At 39.4% G+C, this 17,105-nt stretch overlaps 3 protein-coding genes across 3 annotated transcripts; all 3 read right to left on the minus strand.

Moving 5' to 3' along the window:
- Positions 1 to 3,558: 3,558 nt before the first annotated feature.
- Positions 3,559 to 4,503, minus strand: LOC309400300 (olfactory receptor 6E1-like; the record flags this gene model as incomplete). Its single annotated transcript, XM_081968716.1, has 1 exon — positions 3,559 to 4,503. The coding sequence occupies one exon, from the start codon at positions 4,501 to 4,503 to the stop codon at positions 3,559 to 3,561; it is 945 nt and encodes a 314-aa protein (XP_081824842.1).
- Positions 4,504 to 4,831: 328 nt separating this feature from the next.
- Positions 4,832 to 10,209, minus strand: LOC309400301 (olfactory receptor 6E1-like; the record flags this gene model as incomplete). The annotated part of the gene is made up of 2 exons (XM_081968717.1): positions 4,832 to 4,900; positions 9,397 to 10,209. The coding sequence occupies 2 exons, from the start codon at positions 10,207 to 10,209 to the stop codon at positions 4,832 to 4,834; spliced, it is 882 nt and encodes a 293-aa protein (XP_081824843.1).
- Positions 10,210 to 14,434: 4,225 nt separating this feature from the next.
- On the minus strand, positions 14,435 to 15,379 carry LOC309400302 (olfactory receptor 6E1-like; the record flags this gene model as incomplete). The annotated part of the gene is made up of 1 exon (XM_081968718.1): positions 14,435 to 15,379. One exon carries the CDS (start codon positions 15,377 to 15,379, stop codon positions 14,435 to 14,437), a length of 945 nt encoding a protein of 314 aa, XP_081824844.1.
- Between the last annotated feature and the right edge of the window lie 1,726 nt (positions 15,380 to 17,105).

The following is a 17,105-nucleotide window of genomic DNA, read 5'->3' on the forward strand; positions in this document are numbered from 1 at the left end:
AGGCATTTATGGTTTGCAAACCATGGTTTGTGACTAGTATAATGTGCAACTTTCACCACTCGTGTCATCATTTAAGAACAATAAAGGCGTTTGCAATTGGGTTCAGTAAGTTATCTTGTATATTCTTATGTAAATATTGGAAGCAGATATAATTTATATTTGCTTCCCAACCAGCCCCAAGCATTATGAATCAGAAATCACCTGACTTAATCTTCTTTTGAACTCTGATATCTGTTCCTTAGTTTCACAAAGTAATATTTCAGCTCACCACTCTTGAAAATCAGAAACATTAAAACATGCAAAAAACACTCACCCTTTGCAAACTACACTAAAAAAAATGTATTCACATATTTTCAAGATCCTTGCTATATTTGTCATCTCAATCACCCTGATAAAATCAATATTCTAGATTGTCATTTTTAATACGGTTACAAACCAGAAGCAAAGCAAAAATATCCAACTTTCAATCGCTACTATATTTTTGGTTAGACATTGTATATTCACCACTTGGAATCATATCAATCATAGTAGTATCTGCATAATTTTTGTACTCCCTACGCCTTTTTTAATCTAGTAAAAACATTTTCTAGATTACTAAACTATGTTAATTTTGCTTATAAACGAGAAGCAAAGGAAATATATTCTTAAAATATTACCCCTGAATTCATTGTTTTTTGGGGAAAAGTACAGCTTGCTCCATTTTCAGTGCTGTTGAGAAGGTGCCTTGTCTTCTTGGTTCACAGCTGTGTAATTTGTTTCTCTTTTTCTTCTGTATCTTTTTATGGCAATGAAGATAGAAGCCACCTCTCAATAAGTACTAAATATGATCATTGTTTTGAAGCCCATGGTGCATGAGGTATTCAAGATTGGCTCATGCAATTCCTCAGGGGCTCAGGGAAAAAAAGTATTATACTAATTAGTCAATACTAATAATGTTAGATGGTTTTAAATTAGTATTATCCTTAGTATTTATTTGAGAGCTATGTTTCCTGGGATTTCCTTATCACACAGTTTAATGCAACCCATCAAAATCCTAATCCACCCAAGGCATTTTGCAATTATTTCCAAGGGATGTGCAAATCTGTCCCCGCTTCAGTTGAAGATTGATTTGATTATCCGTTCGATTCAGATCAAATAATACAAATCAGTCCACTCTCAATCAATTTGGAGTAGAAAAGTAGAAATACAATTTTTGCAAAACTCATGGAAAATGGTGGAAATCAGGTGGAGTGGCATGTGTCTCCTTCCACTGGCCAATATTAATAAAACAAAACCTCCCAGTGAGACAGCGGATTCCGACAGAAGATACCTGAGGAAGAATTGCAGAGCATCAGAGAACCTAATCAGAACTTGGAAGGCGGTGTCCATTTTTGCTCTGGACTCATTTTTCTTTTATCTAAGTTGAGTTTGGCTTGAATTCTGAGTCATTCAAGAACATTCCCCCTTCTTTCCATCCCTCCTTGACATTTGGATACCAAAAGGGGGATAAAAATGAGGACTATAAGTCACAGTGAGCAAGGGAATGGGAGGAAGGTCTTCAGAGGTGGGCTGCACACACTTTAAAAGCCAGTTCGCCGAAAATGTAAGCGTGTGTGCCTTCCACATTAGAGTGCCACAACTCAAACAAGGCTTTTCTGATGGGGGAGGCTTCTTGCACCCCTGCTAGGTCCCTGATGGTGAAGCCATGGCATGCGTGGTGGCCATAGGTTGCACATGGAGCCATATTTGCCAGCATGCAAGCTGTCAGCTCTGGCATGCATGCACATGCTAGCCAGCTGATTGTTCAACCTTCCTAAGGGTTGAGGGAGACTGTTTCAGCCCTCACTACGCTTCAGGAAAGCCTCCGGAAGCTGGGAAGGCTGAAAAACGGTCCCAACAGGCCAACCGGAAGTTCAGGAACACAATTTCTTGCACAGTGTATGAAAAAGGTTCGCTATTTTCTATTGCTATGCTAGGTCAACCACAGTTAGCAGAATGGGCAAGGTGCACTAATCAGCTGGACAGCAGTGCAGGGCGAGCAAACCAGAAAGTGAGATATCTAGGACTGGATAATATTGGGGTGGATGGGTGTGGCTACCTGGTGCTCAGAACTACGAGTCCAGGGAAACTAGTCTGAACAGGCAGCATACCACCATGGAGGTGTTGCCTACCAGCTTCACACAACATGTCAAAGCAACTTTGCCTGAATTTTTGGTAGGTTTTGAGAAATGAGATGCTACAACTATGAACCTGTGTGTTGGTTTCAATTAATAAATAAAAACACTACATTAGGAATTTCTTTGATTTATTTTATTTATGAAGCCTGTTTGCAGTCCACCTCATATTGAGGTGACTGTGGGCAGCTTACAAACATGAATTTCTACATTCTCTAGCCCCAGATCTCACGTTTCATGCCTTCCCTATAAATTTTCTGTTATATTCCGGTTTATTCAGGATTATGGGATTATGATATTCCATAATCACAGACCAATATTCCCCACTTCTGTTATTCTTGTTGGGATAAAACTTCAGGGGAAATAGTCACATTCACTTATATTGACTCCATACATCAACCAAGACTGAATCTTTTATTGTATTGCATATGATCCACGCAAAGGGTGTATTAGTAACATACATTTGGACACAAGAAACAATTAGCAGAGGGTAGCTGTACGTCATAGAACTATAAGTTATTGTGAGCAAGAGAAAGGAAGGGAGGTCTTCCCTACTGTCTTCCCCCAATATGCCTAAGCAACTTTGTGTGAATTCTTCGTAGGTCTTGAGAAATGAGATGCTACAATTTCAAAAGTTCATAAACCTGTGGGTTGGTTTGAATTAACCAACAAATACCACTTTCCTAGAAGTTTGTTTTATTCATTTTATTTATTAAACCAATTTGTTGCCTACCTCATATTGAAGTCACTATAGGAAGCTTACGAACATACATTTCTACGTTCCCTATCCCTGGAACACACGTTTCATGCCCTCCCTGTGGATTTTCTGTTCGATTCAGATTTATTCAGAATCATTGGTGATATTCCATAATCACACACCTCCATTCCCCACTTCCCTTTTTCTCTTTGGGATATTAACTTCAAGAGGAATCGCCACATTTAGCAATATTGACTCCATACATCAACTAAGACTGAATCTTTTATTGTAATTCCACCCAAAGGACCTACTAATAAAACATACTTGGACACAATTAGCAGAGGGTTGCTGTATGTTCTGCTTCAGAAGATGGTGGGAGGTTTGAAGAAGCCTTAGGTGAAGCTTTCACGTCTCCTATGTAAAACAATGTCCAACCAGATGTGTTTTGTAAATTCTCAACCAGGAGAGGGTGGCTGTTGTCTTTTTCCATTTTTCTTCCATAGCAACCAACTGTTCAGGGATTCTGCCTTTGATGTCAATCAGATGTTTCCATCCCTGATTACCTCATCCTCTATGCATTCTCAAGTCCCCTTGTAAGAGCATCTCAGCGGGTGATTACTACGTCTGAAGGCCACAAATATTATAGCTTAACAATGCATTCTAACACATTAAATCTGAAAATCTACTTAGAGCCAAAGCAATAGCAAATCATCTCAATTTCTTGCAAAACCCAACCCATTGTCTCAATTCAGCCCTCAAAGCATCTTGCACTTGTCTGTTCCTCAAACAGTATATGATTGGGATCAGAAGAGGAACCATAACAATATTCAGAAGACCCACCATTTTGTTGTAATCCAACTCAATTGTGCCTTTCGGCTTGATGTACATGAAAATGCAACTGCTGTAAGAGATGGTGACCACGGTCATGTGGGAAGCACAAGTGGAGAAGGTCTTCTTCCTCCCTGTGGTGGATGGGATGCGCAGAACGGTGGAAACGATTTTGACGTAAGAGACAACGTTGACACTTAAGGTCCCAAGGAGAGAGAATACGGCAATCACAAAACTAATCATTTCTAGGAAACTGGTGTCAATGCATACCAGTTCCATTAACGGTCCACTGTCACAAAAGAAATGATCCATGATGTTAGGACCACAAAACGACATCAGAAATAAATTACTATATGGAGGTAGAATTAGTGATATTCCCCCAACCAAGCAACAAATGACCAACAACGAGCAAATTCGGGTATTCATGATGGTTGGGTAGTGAAGAGGGTTACAGATGGCTATGCATCGATCAACAGACATTGTGGCCCCTAAAAGGAACTCAGTAGTACCAAAGGCCAAATACAGAAATGTCTGTATGAAGCAACCAGCTAAAGAGATGCTCTTACTCCCTGTAGCTATATTGACCAGTGCTTTGGGAATTACAGTACTCACATACACAATATCTACCAATGCCAAATATCGGAGGAAGAAATACATTGGGCTACAGAGCTGAACATTCACCTGTGTGATAATAATAATCAACATGTTTCCTATTAAAGTCGAAAGATAAATTGCAGACAGCAGGAGAAAAAGGCTAACCTCAAGGAGAAAATTGTCAGTCAGCCCCAACAATATGAATTCCCTTACTGTGGTCCTATTTGTCATCAGTCCATTCCTAAAAACAGTGTGAAATTTTTAATTTTCCAATCTCCTCTCTTCTTTTCATTGCAGGTTTCAATTGGGCATCAGCTTCTCCGTTTCCATCCTTTGCATTACAAACAAAGAGAAGTTAGAACCTGATGGTTGTAATCAAAGCAAGATTATTCCAAAATGTTATTCTAAGAACTCCATATCCTTATCGTCTAATTCCAGGTGTGGTTAACCCAAGGAGGAGTTTGGTGGGATTCCTCCCTGTTTCAACCTGTCAAAAGCAATTCATCCTTGTGGACATGCAAAGATCAGTCTCGGGATATTGATTTTTATTTTTGTGATTTCACCTTTGTTCGTTTTCCTCCAGTCTGTTTTCCTGAGATGGGTCCAAATTCTCCTTTGATTCCTTGACCTAAAACCAATGTGAATAGATGAATGTGAGCAAAACCAATGTGGATAGACAACAATGATTGTGTGTGTGTGTGTGATCCTTGCCAGCACAAGGTTGACTCATCCTTCCATCCTTCCAAGGTCAGCAAAATAAGGACCAGATTGTTGGGGGCATTTTCCTGACTCTGTAAACTGTTTCAAGAGGTCTGCAAAAATACTATGAAACACTTTGTAAATCGAAGTGCTATTGCTATTGAGATTCCCGTCACTTGGATGATCTAATTCTCCACTTCCGAATTTTCTCTAGTAATCAAACAGGCAAAGAATTTTGATGTTTTGACTTCCACAATGTAAGCTCATTAAAGAAATCTAGCAAAAAAATGTTTCCTATGGGGAAAATCCTGATCATTCAAATTAATAGAATGAAAGGACTGGAAACGATTGGGAGGCCTTCTGGTGGAACCTCCTGCTCAAGCAGAAAAATCTATATCATTTCAGACAAATGGTTGTCCAATCTCCTCTGAAAAACCTCCGATGTTGGAGCGCTCACAACTTCTGGAGGCCAGCTGTTCCACTGATTAATTGTTCTGTCAGGAAATTTCTCCTTAGTTGATTCTCCCCTTGATCAGTTTCCACCCATTGCCTCTTGTCCTGCCTTCAGGTGATTTGGTGAATAAGTTTACCTCCCCCCCCCACTTGTTTGCAACAGCCCCTGAGATATTGGAACACTGCTATCATGTCTCCCCCAGTCCTTCTTTTCATTTAACTAGAAACAGTGAGTTGCATTGCACCCAGTTGTTGTGTAGCTTATGTGTAGCATGAAGTAGGCATTTATGGTTTGCAAACCATGGTTTGTGACCAGTATAATGTGCAACTTTCACCACTCTTGTCATCACTTAAGAACAATAAAGGTGTTTGCAATTGGGTTCACTAAGTTATCTTGTATATTCTTATGTAAATATTGGAAGCAGATATAATTGATATTTGCTTCCCAACCAGCCCCAAGCATTATGAATCAGAAATTACCTGACTTAATCTTCTTTTGAACTCTGATCTCTGTTCCTTAGTTTCACAAAGTAATATTTCACCTCACCACTCTTGAAAATCAGAAACATTGAAAAATGCAAAAAACACTCACGCCTGGCAAACTACACTAAAAAAAAAATGTATTCACATATTTTCAAGATCCTTGTTATATTTGTCATCTCAATCACCCTGATAAAATAAATATTCTGGATTTTTAATACAGTTACAAATCAGAAGTAAAGCAAAAATATCCAACTTTCATTCGCTATTATATTTTTGGTTAGACATAGTATGTTCACCACTTGGAATCATATCAATCATAGTAGTATCTGCATAATTTTTGTAATCCCTACGCCTTTTTTAATGTAGTAAAAACATTTTCTAGATTACTAAACTGTTAATTTTGCTTATAAACGAGAAGCAAAGAAAATATATTCTTAAAATATTACCCCTGAATTCATTGTTTTTTGGGGAAAAGCACAGCTTGCTCCATTTTCAGTGCTGTTGAGAAAGTGCCTTGTCTTCTTGATTCACAGCTGGACTCCTGTGTAATTTGTCTTTTTCTTCTATATCTTTTTATGGCAATGAAGATAGAAGCCACCTCTCATTAAGTACTAGATATGATTATTGCTTTGAAGCCCATGGTGCATGAGGTATTCAAGATTGACTTATGCAATTCCTCAGGGACTTAGGGAAAAATAGTATTATACTAATTAGTCAATACTAATAATGTTAGATGATTTTAAATTAGTATTATCCTTAGTATTGATTTGAGAGCTATGTTTCATGGGATTTGATTGCTTATCACACAGTTTAATGCAACCCATCAAAATCCTAGTCAACCCAAGGCGTTTTGCAATTATTTCCAAGGGATGTGCAAATCTGTCCCCGCTTCAATTGAAGATTGATTTGATTATCCGTTCGATTCAGATCAAATAATACAAATCAGTCCACTCTCAATCAATTTGGAGTAGAAAAGTAGAAATACAATTTTTGCAAAACTCATGGAAAATGGTGGAAATCAGGTGGAGTGGCATGTGTCTCCTTCCACTGGCCAATATTAATAAAACAAAACCTCCCAGTGAGACAGCGGATTCCGACAGAAGATACCTGAGGAAGAATTGCAGAGCATCAGAGAACCTAATCAGAACTTGGACGGCGGTGTCCATTTTTGCTCTGGACTCATATTTCTTTAATCTAAGTTGAGTTTGGCTTGAATTCTGAGTCATTCAAGAACATTCCCCCTTCTTTCAATCCCTCCTTGACATTTGGATACCAAAAGGGGGATAAAAATGAGGATTATAAGTCACAGTGAGCAAAGGAATGGGAGGGAGGTCTTCAGAGGTGGGCTGCACACACTTTAAAAGCCAGTTCGCCGAAAATGTAAGCCTGTGTGCCTTCCACATTAGAGTGCCACAACTCAAACAAGGCTTTTCTGATGGGGGAGGCTTCTTGCACCCCTGCTAGGTCCCTGATGGTGAAGCCATGGCATGCGTGGTGGCTATAGGTTGCACATGGAGCCATATTTGCCAGCATGCAAGCTGTCAGCTCTGGCATGCATGCACATGCTAGCCAGCTGATTGTTCAACCTTCCTAAGGGTTGAGGGAGACTGTTTCAGCCCTCACTACGCTTCAGGAAAGCCTCCGGAAGCTGGGAAGGCTGAAAAACGGTCCCAACAGGCCAACCGGAAGTTCAGGAACACAATTTCTTGCACAGTGTATGAAAAAGGTTCGCTATTTTCTATTGCTATGCTAGGTCAACCACAGTTAGCAGAATGGGCAAGGTGCACTAATCAGCTGGACAGCAGTGCAGGGCGAGCAAACCAGAAAGTGAGATATCTAGGACTGGATAATATTGGGGTGGATGGGTGTGGCTACCTGGTGCTCAGAACTACGAGTCCAGGGAAACTAGTCTGAACAGGCAGCATACCACCAATGGAGGTCTTGCCTACCAGCTTCACACAACATGTCAAAGCAACTTTGCCTGAATTTTTGGTAGGTTTTGAGAAATGAGATGCTACAACTATGAACCTGTGTGTTGGATTCAATTAATAAATAAAAACACTACATTAGGAATTTCTTTGATTTATTTTATTTATGAAGCCTGTTTGCAGTCCACCTCATATTGAGGTGACTGTGGGCAGCTTACAAACATGAATTTCTACATTCTCTAGCCCCAGATCTCACGTTTCATGCCTTCCCTATAAATTTTCTGTTATATTCCGGTTTATTCAGGATTATGGGATTATGATATTCCATAATCACAGACCAATATTCCCCACTTCTGTTATTCTTGTTGGGATAAAACATCAAGAGAAATAGTCACATTCACTAATATTGACTCCATACATCAACCAAGACTGAATCTTTTATTGTATTGCATATGATCCACGCAAAGGGTGTATTAGTAACATACATTTGGACACAAGAAACAATTAGCAGAGGGTAGCTGTACCTCATAGAACTATAAGTTATTGTGAGCAAGAGAAAGGAAGGGAGGTGTTCCCTACTGTCTTCCCCCAATATGCCTAAGCAACTTTGTGTGAATTCTTCGTAGGTCTTGAGAAATGAGATGCTACAATTTCAAAAGTTCATAAACCTGTGGGTTGGTTTGAATTAACCAACAAATACCACTTTCCTAGAAGTTTGTTTTATTCATTTTATTTATTAAACCAATTTGTTGCCTACCTCATATTGAAGTCACTATAGGAAGCTTACGAACATACATTTCTACGTTCCCTATCCCTGGAACACACGTTTCATGCCCTCCCTGTGGATTTTCTGTTCGATTCAGATTTATTCCGAATCATTGGTGATATTCCATAATCACACACCTCCATTCCCCACTTCCCTTTTTCTCTTTGGGATATTAACTTCAAGAGGAATCGCCACATTTAGCAATATTGACTCCATACATCAACTAAGACTGAATCTTTTATTGTAATTCCACCCAAAGGACCTACTAATAAAACATACTTGGACACAATTAGCAGAGGGTTGCTGTATGTTCTGCTTCAGAAGATGGTGGGAGGTTTGAAGAAGCCTTAGGTGAAGCTTTCACGTCTCCTATGTAAAACAATTTCCAACCAGATGTGTTTTGTAAATTCTCAACCAGGAGAGGGTGGCTGTTGTCTTTTTCCATTTTTCTTCCATAGCAACCAACTGTTCAGGGATTCTGCCTTTGATGTCAATCAGATGTTTCCATCCCTGATTACCTCATCCTCTATGCATTCTCAAGTCCCCTTGTAAGAGCATCTCAGCGGGTGATTACTACGTCTGAAGGCCACATATATTATAGCTTAACAATGCATTCTAACACATTAAATCTGAAAATCTACTTAGAGCCAAAGCAATAGCAAATCATCTCAATTTCTTGCAAAACCCAACCCATTGTCTCAATTCAGCCCTCAAAGCATCTTGCACTTGTCTGTTCCTCAAACAGTATATGATTGGGATCAGAAGAGGAACCATAACAATATTCAGAAGACCCACCATTTTGTTGTAATCCAACCCAATTGTGCCTTTCGGCTTGATGTACATGAAAATGCAACTGCTGTAAGAGATGGTGACCACGGTCATGTGGGAAGCACAAGTGGAGAAGGTCTTCTTCCTCCCTGTGGTGGATCGGATGCGCAGAACGGTGGAAACAATTTTGACGTAACAGACAACATTGACACTTAAGGTCCCAAGGAGAGAGAATACAGCAATCACAAAAACAATCATTTCTAGGAAACTGGTGTCAACGCATACCAGTTTCATTAACGGTCCACTGTCACAAAAGAAATGATCCATGATGTTAGGACCACAAAACGACATCAGAAATAAATTACTATATGGAGGTAGAATTAGTGATATTCCCCCAACCAAGCAACAAATGACCAACAACGAGCAAATTCGGGTATTCATGATGGTTGAGTAGTGAAGAGGGTTACAGATGGCTATGCATCGATCAACAGACATTGTGGTCCCTAAAAGGAACTCAGCGGTACCAAAGGCCAAATACAGAAATGTTTGTATGAAGCAGCCAGCTAAAGAGATGCTCTTACTCCCTGTAGCTATGTTGACCAGTGCTTTGGGAATTACAGTACTCACATACCCAATATCTACCCATGCTAAATATCGGAGGAAGAAATACATTGGGCTACAGAGCTGAACATTCACCTGTGTGATAATAATAATCAACATGTTTCCTATTAAAGTCGAAAGATAAATTGCAGACAGCAGGAAAAAAAGGCTAACCTCAAGCAGAAAGTTGTCAGTCAGCCCCAACAATATGAATTCCCTAACTGTGGTCCTATTTGTCATCAGTCCATTCCTAAGAACAGTGTGAAATTTTTAATTTTCCAATCTCCTCTCTTCTTTTCATTGCAGGTTTCAATTGGGCATCAGCTTCTCCGTTTCCATCCTTTGCATTACAAACAAAGAGAAGTTAGAACCTGATGGTTGTAATTAAAGCAAGATTATTCCAAAATGTTATTCTAAGAACTCCATATCCTTATCGTCTAATTCCAGGTGTGGTTAACCCAAGGAGGAGTTTGGTGGGATTCCTCCCTGTTTCAACCTGTCAAAAGCAATTCATCCTTGTGGACATGCAAAGATCAGTCTCGGGGTATTGATTTTTATTTTTGTGATTTCACCTTTGTTCGTTTTCCTCCAGTCTGTTTTCCTGAGATGGGTCCAAATTCACCTTTGATTCCTTGACCTAAAACCAATGTGAATAGATGAATGTGAGCAAAACCAATGTGGATAGACAACAATGATTGTGTGTGTGTGTGTGATCCATGCCAGCACAAGGTTGATTCATCCTTCCATCCTTCCAAGGTCAGCAAAATAAGGACCAGATTGTTGGGGGCATTTTCCTGACTCTGTAAACTGTTTAAAGAGGTCTGCAAAAATACTATGAAACACTTTGTAAATCGAAGTGCTATTGCTATTGAGATTCCCCTAACTTGGATGATCTAATTCTCCACTTCCGAATTTTCTCTAGTAATCAAACAGGCAAAGAATTTTGATGTTTTGACTTCCACAATGTAAGCTCATTAAAGAAATCTAGCAAAAAAATGTTTCCTATGGGGAAAATCCTGATCATTCAAATTAATAGAATGAAAGGACTGGAAGCGATTGGGAGGCCTTCTGGTGGAACCTCCTGCTCAAGCAGAAAAATCTATATCATTTCAGACAAATGGTTGTCCAATCTCCTCTGAAAAACCTCCGATGTTGGAGCGCTCACAACTTCTGGAGGCCAGCTGTTCCACTGATTAATTGTTCTAACTGTCAGGAAATTTCTCCTTAGTTGATTCTCCCCTTGATCAGTTTCCACCCATTGCCTCTTGTCCTGCCTTCAGGTGATTTGGAGAATAAGTTTACCTCCCCCCCCCACTTGTTTGCAACAGCCCCTGAGATATTGGAACACTGCTATCATGTCTCCCCCAGTCCTTCTTTTCATTTAACTAGAAACAGTGAGTTGCATTGCACCCAGTTGTTGTGTAGCTTATGTGTAGCATGAAGTAGGCATTTATGGTTTGCAAACCATGGTTTGTGACCAGTATAATGTGCAACTTTCACCACTCTTGTCATCATTTAAGAACAATAAAGGCGTTTGCAATTGGGTTCACTAAGTTATCTTGTATATTCTTATGTAAATATTGGAAGCAGATATAATTGATATTTGCTTCCCAACCAGCCCCAAGCATTATGAATCAGAAATCACCTGACTTAATCTTCTTTTGAACTCTGATCTCTGTTCCTTAGTTTCACAAAGTAATATTTCACCTCACCACTCTTGAAAATCAGAAACATTGAAAAATGCAAAAAACACTCACGCCTGGCAAACTACACTAAAAAAAAATGTATTCACACATTTTCAAGATCCTTGTTATATTTGTCATCTCAATCACCCTGATAAAATCAATATTCTGGATTTTTAATACAGTTACAAATCAGAAGTAAAGCAAAAATATCCAACTTTCAGTCGCTATTATATTTTTGGTTAAACATAGAATGTTCACCACTTGGAATCATATCAATCATAGTAGTATCTGCATAATTTTTGTAATCTCTATGCCTTTTTTTAATCCAGTAAAAAAACATTTTCTAGATTGCTAAACTATGTTTATTTTGCTTATAAATGAGAAGCAAAGAAAATATATTCTTAAAATATTACCCCTGAATTCATTGTTTTTTGGGGAAAAGTACAGCTTGCTCCATTTTCAGTGCTGTTGAGAAGGTGCCTTGTCTTCTTAGTTCACAGCTGGACTCCTGTGTCCTCTGTCTTTTTCTTCTGTATCTTTTTATGGCAATGAAGATAGAAGCCACCTCTCAATAAGTACTAAATATGATCATTGCTTTGTAGCCCATGGTGCATGAGGTATTCAAGATTGGCTCATGCAATTCCTCAGGGGCTCAGGGAAAAAAAGTATTATACTAATTAGTCAATACTAATAATGTTAGATGGTTTTAAATTAGTATTATCCTTAGTATTGATTTGAGAGCTATGTTTCATGGGATTTGATTGCTTATCACACAGTTTAATGCAACCCATCAAAATCCTAGTCAACCCAAGGCGTTTTGCAATTATTTCCAAAGGATGTGCAAATCTGTCCCTGCTTCAGTTGAAGATTGATTTGATTATCTGTTCGATTCAGATCAAATAATACAAATCAGTCCACTCTCAATCAATTTGGAGTAGAAAAGTAGAAATACAATTTTTGCAAAACTCATGGAAAATGGTGGAAATCAGGTGGAGTGGCATGTGTCTCCTTCCACTGGCCAATATTAATAAAACAAAACCTCCCAGTGAGACAGCGGATTCCGACAGAAGATACCTGAGGAAGAATTGCAGAGCATCAGAGAACCTAATCAGAACTTGGACGGCGGTGTCCATTTTTGCTCTGGACTCATTTTTCTTTTATCTAAGTTGAGTTTGGCTTGAATTCTGAGTCATTCAAGAACATTCCCCCTTCTTTCCATCCCTCCTTGACATTTGGATACCAAAAGGGGGATAAAAATGAGGACTATAAGTCACAGTGAGCAAGGGAATGGGAGGAAGGTCTTCAGAGGTGGGCTGCACACACTTTAAAAGCCAGTTCGCCGAAAATGTAAGCGTGTGTGCCTTCCACATTAGAGTGCCACAACTCAAACAAGGCTTTTCTGATGGGGGAGGCTTCTTGCACCCCTGCTAGGTCCCTGATGGTGAAGCCATGGCATGCGTGGTGGCCATAGGTGGCACATGGAGCCATATTTGCCAACATGCAAGCTGTCAGCTCTGGTATGCATGCACAAGCAAGCCAGCTGATTTTTCAACCTTCCTAAGGGTTGAGGGAGACTGTTTCAGCCCTCACTATGCTTCAGGAAAGGCTCTGGAAGCTGGGAAGGCTGATTTTGGTCCCAACAGGCCAACCTGAAGTTCAGGAACACAATTTCTTGCACAGTGTATGAAAAAGGTTCGCCATTTTCTATTGCTATGCTAGGTCAACCACAGTTAGCAGAATGGGCAAGGTGCACTAATCAGCTGGACAGCAGTGCAGGGCGAGCAAGCCGGAAAGTGAGATATCTAGGACTGGATAATATTGGAGTGGGTGGGTTGGGCTAGCTGGTGCTCAGAACTACCAGTCCAGGGAAACTAGTCCGAACCGGCAGCATACCACCACTGGAGGTCTTGCCTACCAGCTTCCCACAACATGTCAAAGCAACTTTGCCTGAATTTTTGGTAGGTTTTGAGAAATGAGATGCTACTACTATGAACCTGTGTGTTGGTTTCAATTAATAAATAAAATCACTACGTTAGGAACTTCTTTGATTTATTTTATTTATGAAGCCTGTTTGTAATCCACCTCATATTGAGGTGACTGTGGGCAACTTAAAAACATGAATTTCTACATTCTCTAGCCCCAGATCTCACGTTTCATGCCTTCCCTATGCATCTTCTGTTATATTCCGGTTTATTCAGGATTATGGAATTATGATATTCCATAATCACAGACCAATATTCCCCACTTCTGTTATTCTTGTTGGGATAAAACATCAAGAGAAATAGTCACATTCACTAATATTGACTCCATACATCAACCAAGACTGAATCTTTTATTGTATTGCATATGATCCACACAAAGGGTGTATTAGTAACATACATTTAGACACAAGAAACAATTAGCTGAGGGTAGCTGTACATCATGGAACTATAAGTTATTGTGAGCAAGAGAAAGGAAGGGAGGTCTTTCCTACCATCTTCCCCCAATATGCCAAAGCAACTTTGTGTGAATTCTTGGTAGGTCTTGAGAAATGAGATGCTACAATTTCAAAAGTTCATCAGCTTGTGGGTTGGTTTGAATTAACCAACAAATACCACTTTCTTAGAAGTTTGTTTTATTCATTTTATTTATTAAACCAATTTGTTGCCTACCTCATATTGTAGTCACTATAGGAAGCTTACGGACATAAATTTCTACATTCTCTATCCCTGGAACACACGTTTCATTCCTTCCCTGTGGATTTTCTGTTCTATTCAGGTTCATTCTGAATCAATAGCAAATCATCTCAATTTCTTGCAAAACCCAACCCATTGTCTCAATTCAGCCTTCAAAGCATCTTGCACTTGTCTGTTCCTCAAACAGTATATGATTGGGATGAGAAAAGGAACCATAACAGTATTCAAAAGAGCCACCATTTTGTTGTAATCCAATCCAATGGTGCCTTTCGGCTTGACGTACATGAAAATGCAACTGCTGTAAGCGATGGTGACCACGGTCAAGTGGGAAGCACAAGTGGAGAAGGTCTTCTTCCTCCCTGTGGTGGATGGGATGCGCAGAACGGTGGAAACGATTTTGACGTAAGAGACAATGTTGACACTTAAGGTCCCAAGGAGAGAGAATGTGGCAATCACAAAACTAATCATTTCTAGAAAACTGGTGTCAACACATACCAGTTTCATTAAGGGTCCACTGTCACAAAAGAAATGATCCATGATGTTAGGACCACAAAACGACATCAGAAATAAATGAATGGATGGAGGTAGAATTAGTGATATTCCCCCAGCCAAGCAACAAATGACCAACAACGAGCAAATTCGGGTATTCATGATGGTTGGGTAATGAAGAGGGTTACAGATGGCTATGTATCGATCAACCGACATTGTGGCCAGTAAGAGAAACTCAGCGGTACCAAGGGCCAAATACAGAAATGTCTGTATGAAGCAACCAGCTAAAGAGATGCTCTTACTCCCTGTAGCTATGTTGACCAGTGCTTTGGGAATTACAGTACTCATATACCCAATATCTACCCATGCCAAATATCGGAGGAAGAAATACATTGGGCTACGGAGCTGAACATTCACCTGTGTGATAATAATAATCAACATGTTTCCTATTAAAGTCGAAAGATAAATTGCAGACAGCAGGAGAAAAAGGCTAACCTCAAGGAGAAAGTTGTCAGTCAGCCCCAGCAATATGAATTCCCTTACTGTGGTCCTATTTGTCATCAGTCCATTCCTAAAAACAGTGTGAAATTTTTAATTTTCTAATCTCCCTTCTTCTTTTCATTGCATGTTTCAAATGAGCATCAGCTTCTCCGTTTCCATCCTTTGCATTACAAACAAAGAGAAGTTAAAACATGATGGTTGTAATTAAAGCCAGACTCTTCTAAAATGTTATTCTAAGAACTCCATATCCTTATCGTCTAATTCCAGGTCTGGTTAACCCAAGGTGGAGTTAGGTGGGATCCCTCCCTGTTTCAATCTGTCAAAAACAATTCATCCTTGTGGACATGCAAAGATCTGTCTCGGGGTGATGATTTTTATTTTTCTGATTTCACCTTTGTTCGGTTTCCTCCAGTCTGTTTTCCTGAGATGGGTCCAAATTTTCTTTTGAGTCCTTTACCTAAAACCAACGTGAATAGATGAATGTGATCAAAACCGATGTGAATAGACAACGATGATTGTGTGTGTGTGTGTGTGTGTGATCCTGGCCAGCGTAAGGTTGACTCATCCTTCCATCCTTCCAAGGTCAGCAAAATAAGGACCAGATTGTTGGGGGCGTTTTCCTGACTCTGTAAACTGCTTAAATAGGTCTGCAAAAATACTATGAAACACTTTGTAAACTGAAGTGCTATGGCTGTTGAGATTCCCCTAACTTGGATGATCTCATTCTCCACAAACGATGATTGTGTGTGTGTGTGTGTGTGTGTGTGTGTGTGTGTGTGTGTGAGAGAGAGAGAGAGAGAGAGAGAGAGAGAGCGAGAGAGAGCGAGAGAGAGAGAGAGCTAAAATATATGAAGAACAGTTGCAGGAATTGGGTATATCTGGTATAATGAAAAGGAGTTCTAGGTGGAACATTCTACCATACGTGGTGGACATGCTCCATCACAAGGAAATATTGGTGTAAAATTCAGAAATGGCTGGAAGAAATTACAGCGCAAAAGATAGAATTGAAACCGGAATCCTTCTTATTAGGAATGTTAGACCTGAAAACGGACAAAAAAATTCAATACATAATACTACACATACTCACTGCAGCTAAAACCACCTTCGCACAAAACTGGAAACAAATCAATATACCCGCAGATGAAACAATAATTAGAAAAGTACTCGAATGTGCAGAGATGGACAAAATGACCATGGAACTAAAAGAAAGAGAAGAATCGGGTTTCTATAAAATATAGAATAGAATTTATAAGTGGCTAGAAAACGGAAGCCAAAACAGGAAATAGAAGTCTTTGTTTGTGTTTTTTTCTAAATTAGTATTGAATAAAAATTAACCAAAGTTACTAATTACTATTAAAATATTGAGCACAATGCAAGTATAATGGTGATATGAACAATTAATATTATTACAAGGATTAGTACAATTGTTATTACACTATTACAGAAGTTAAAATCAAATACAATACAATAGCAGCGTTGGAAGAGACCTTGGAGGTCTTCTAGTCCAACCCCCTGCCTAGGCAGGAAACCCTATACCGTTTCAGACAAATGTCTATCCAACATCTTCTTAAAGACTTCCAGTGTTGGGGCATTCACAACTTCTGGAGGCAAGCTGTTCCACTGATTAATTGTTCTAACTGTCAGGAAGTTTCTCCTCAGTTCTAAGTTGCTTCTCTCCTGATTTAGTTTCCACCCATTGCTTCTTGTTCTACCCTCAGGTACCTTGGAGAATAGCTTGACTCCCTCTTCTTTGTGGCAACCCTTGAGATATTGGAAGACTGCTATC

The sequence above is a fragment of the Natrix helvetica genome (genome assembly GCF_964273705.1).
Source record: "Natrix helvetica genome assembly, chromosome: W".
Lineage (NCBI taxonomy): Eukaryota > Metazoa > Chordata > Lepidosauria > Squamata > Natricidae > Natrix > Natrix helvetica.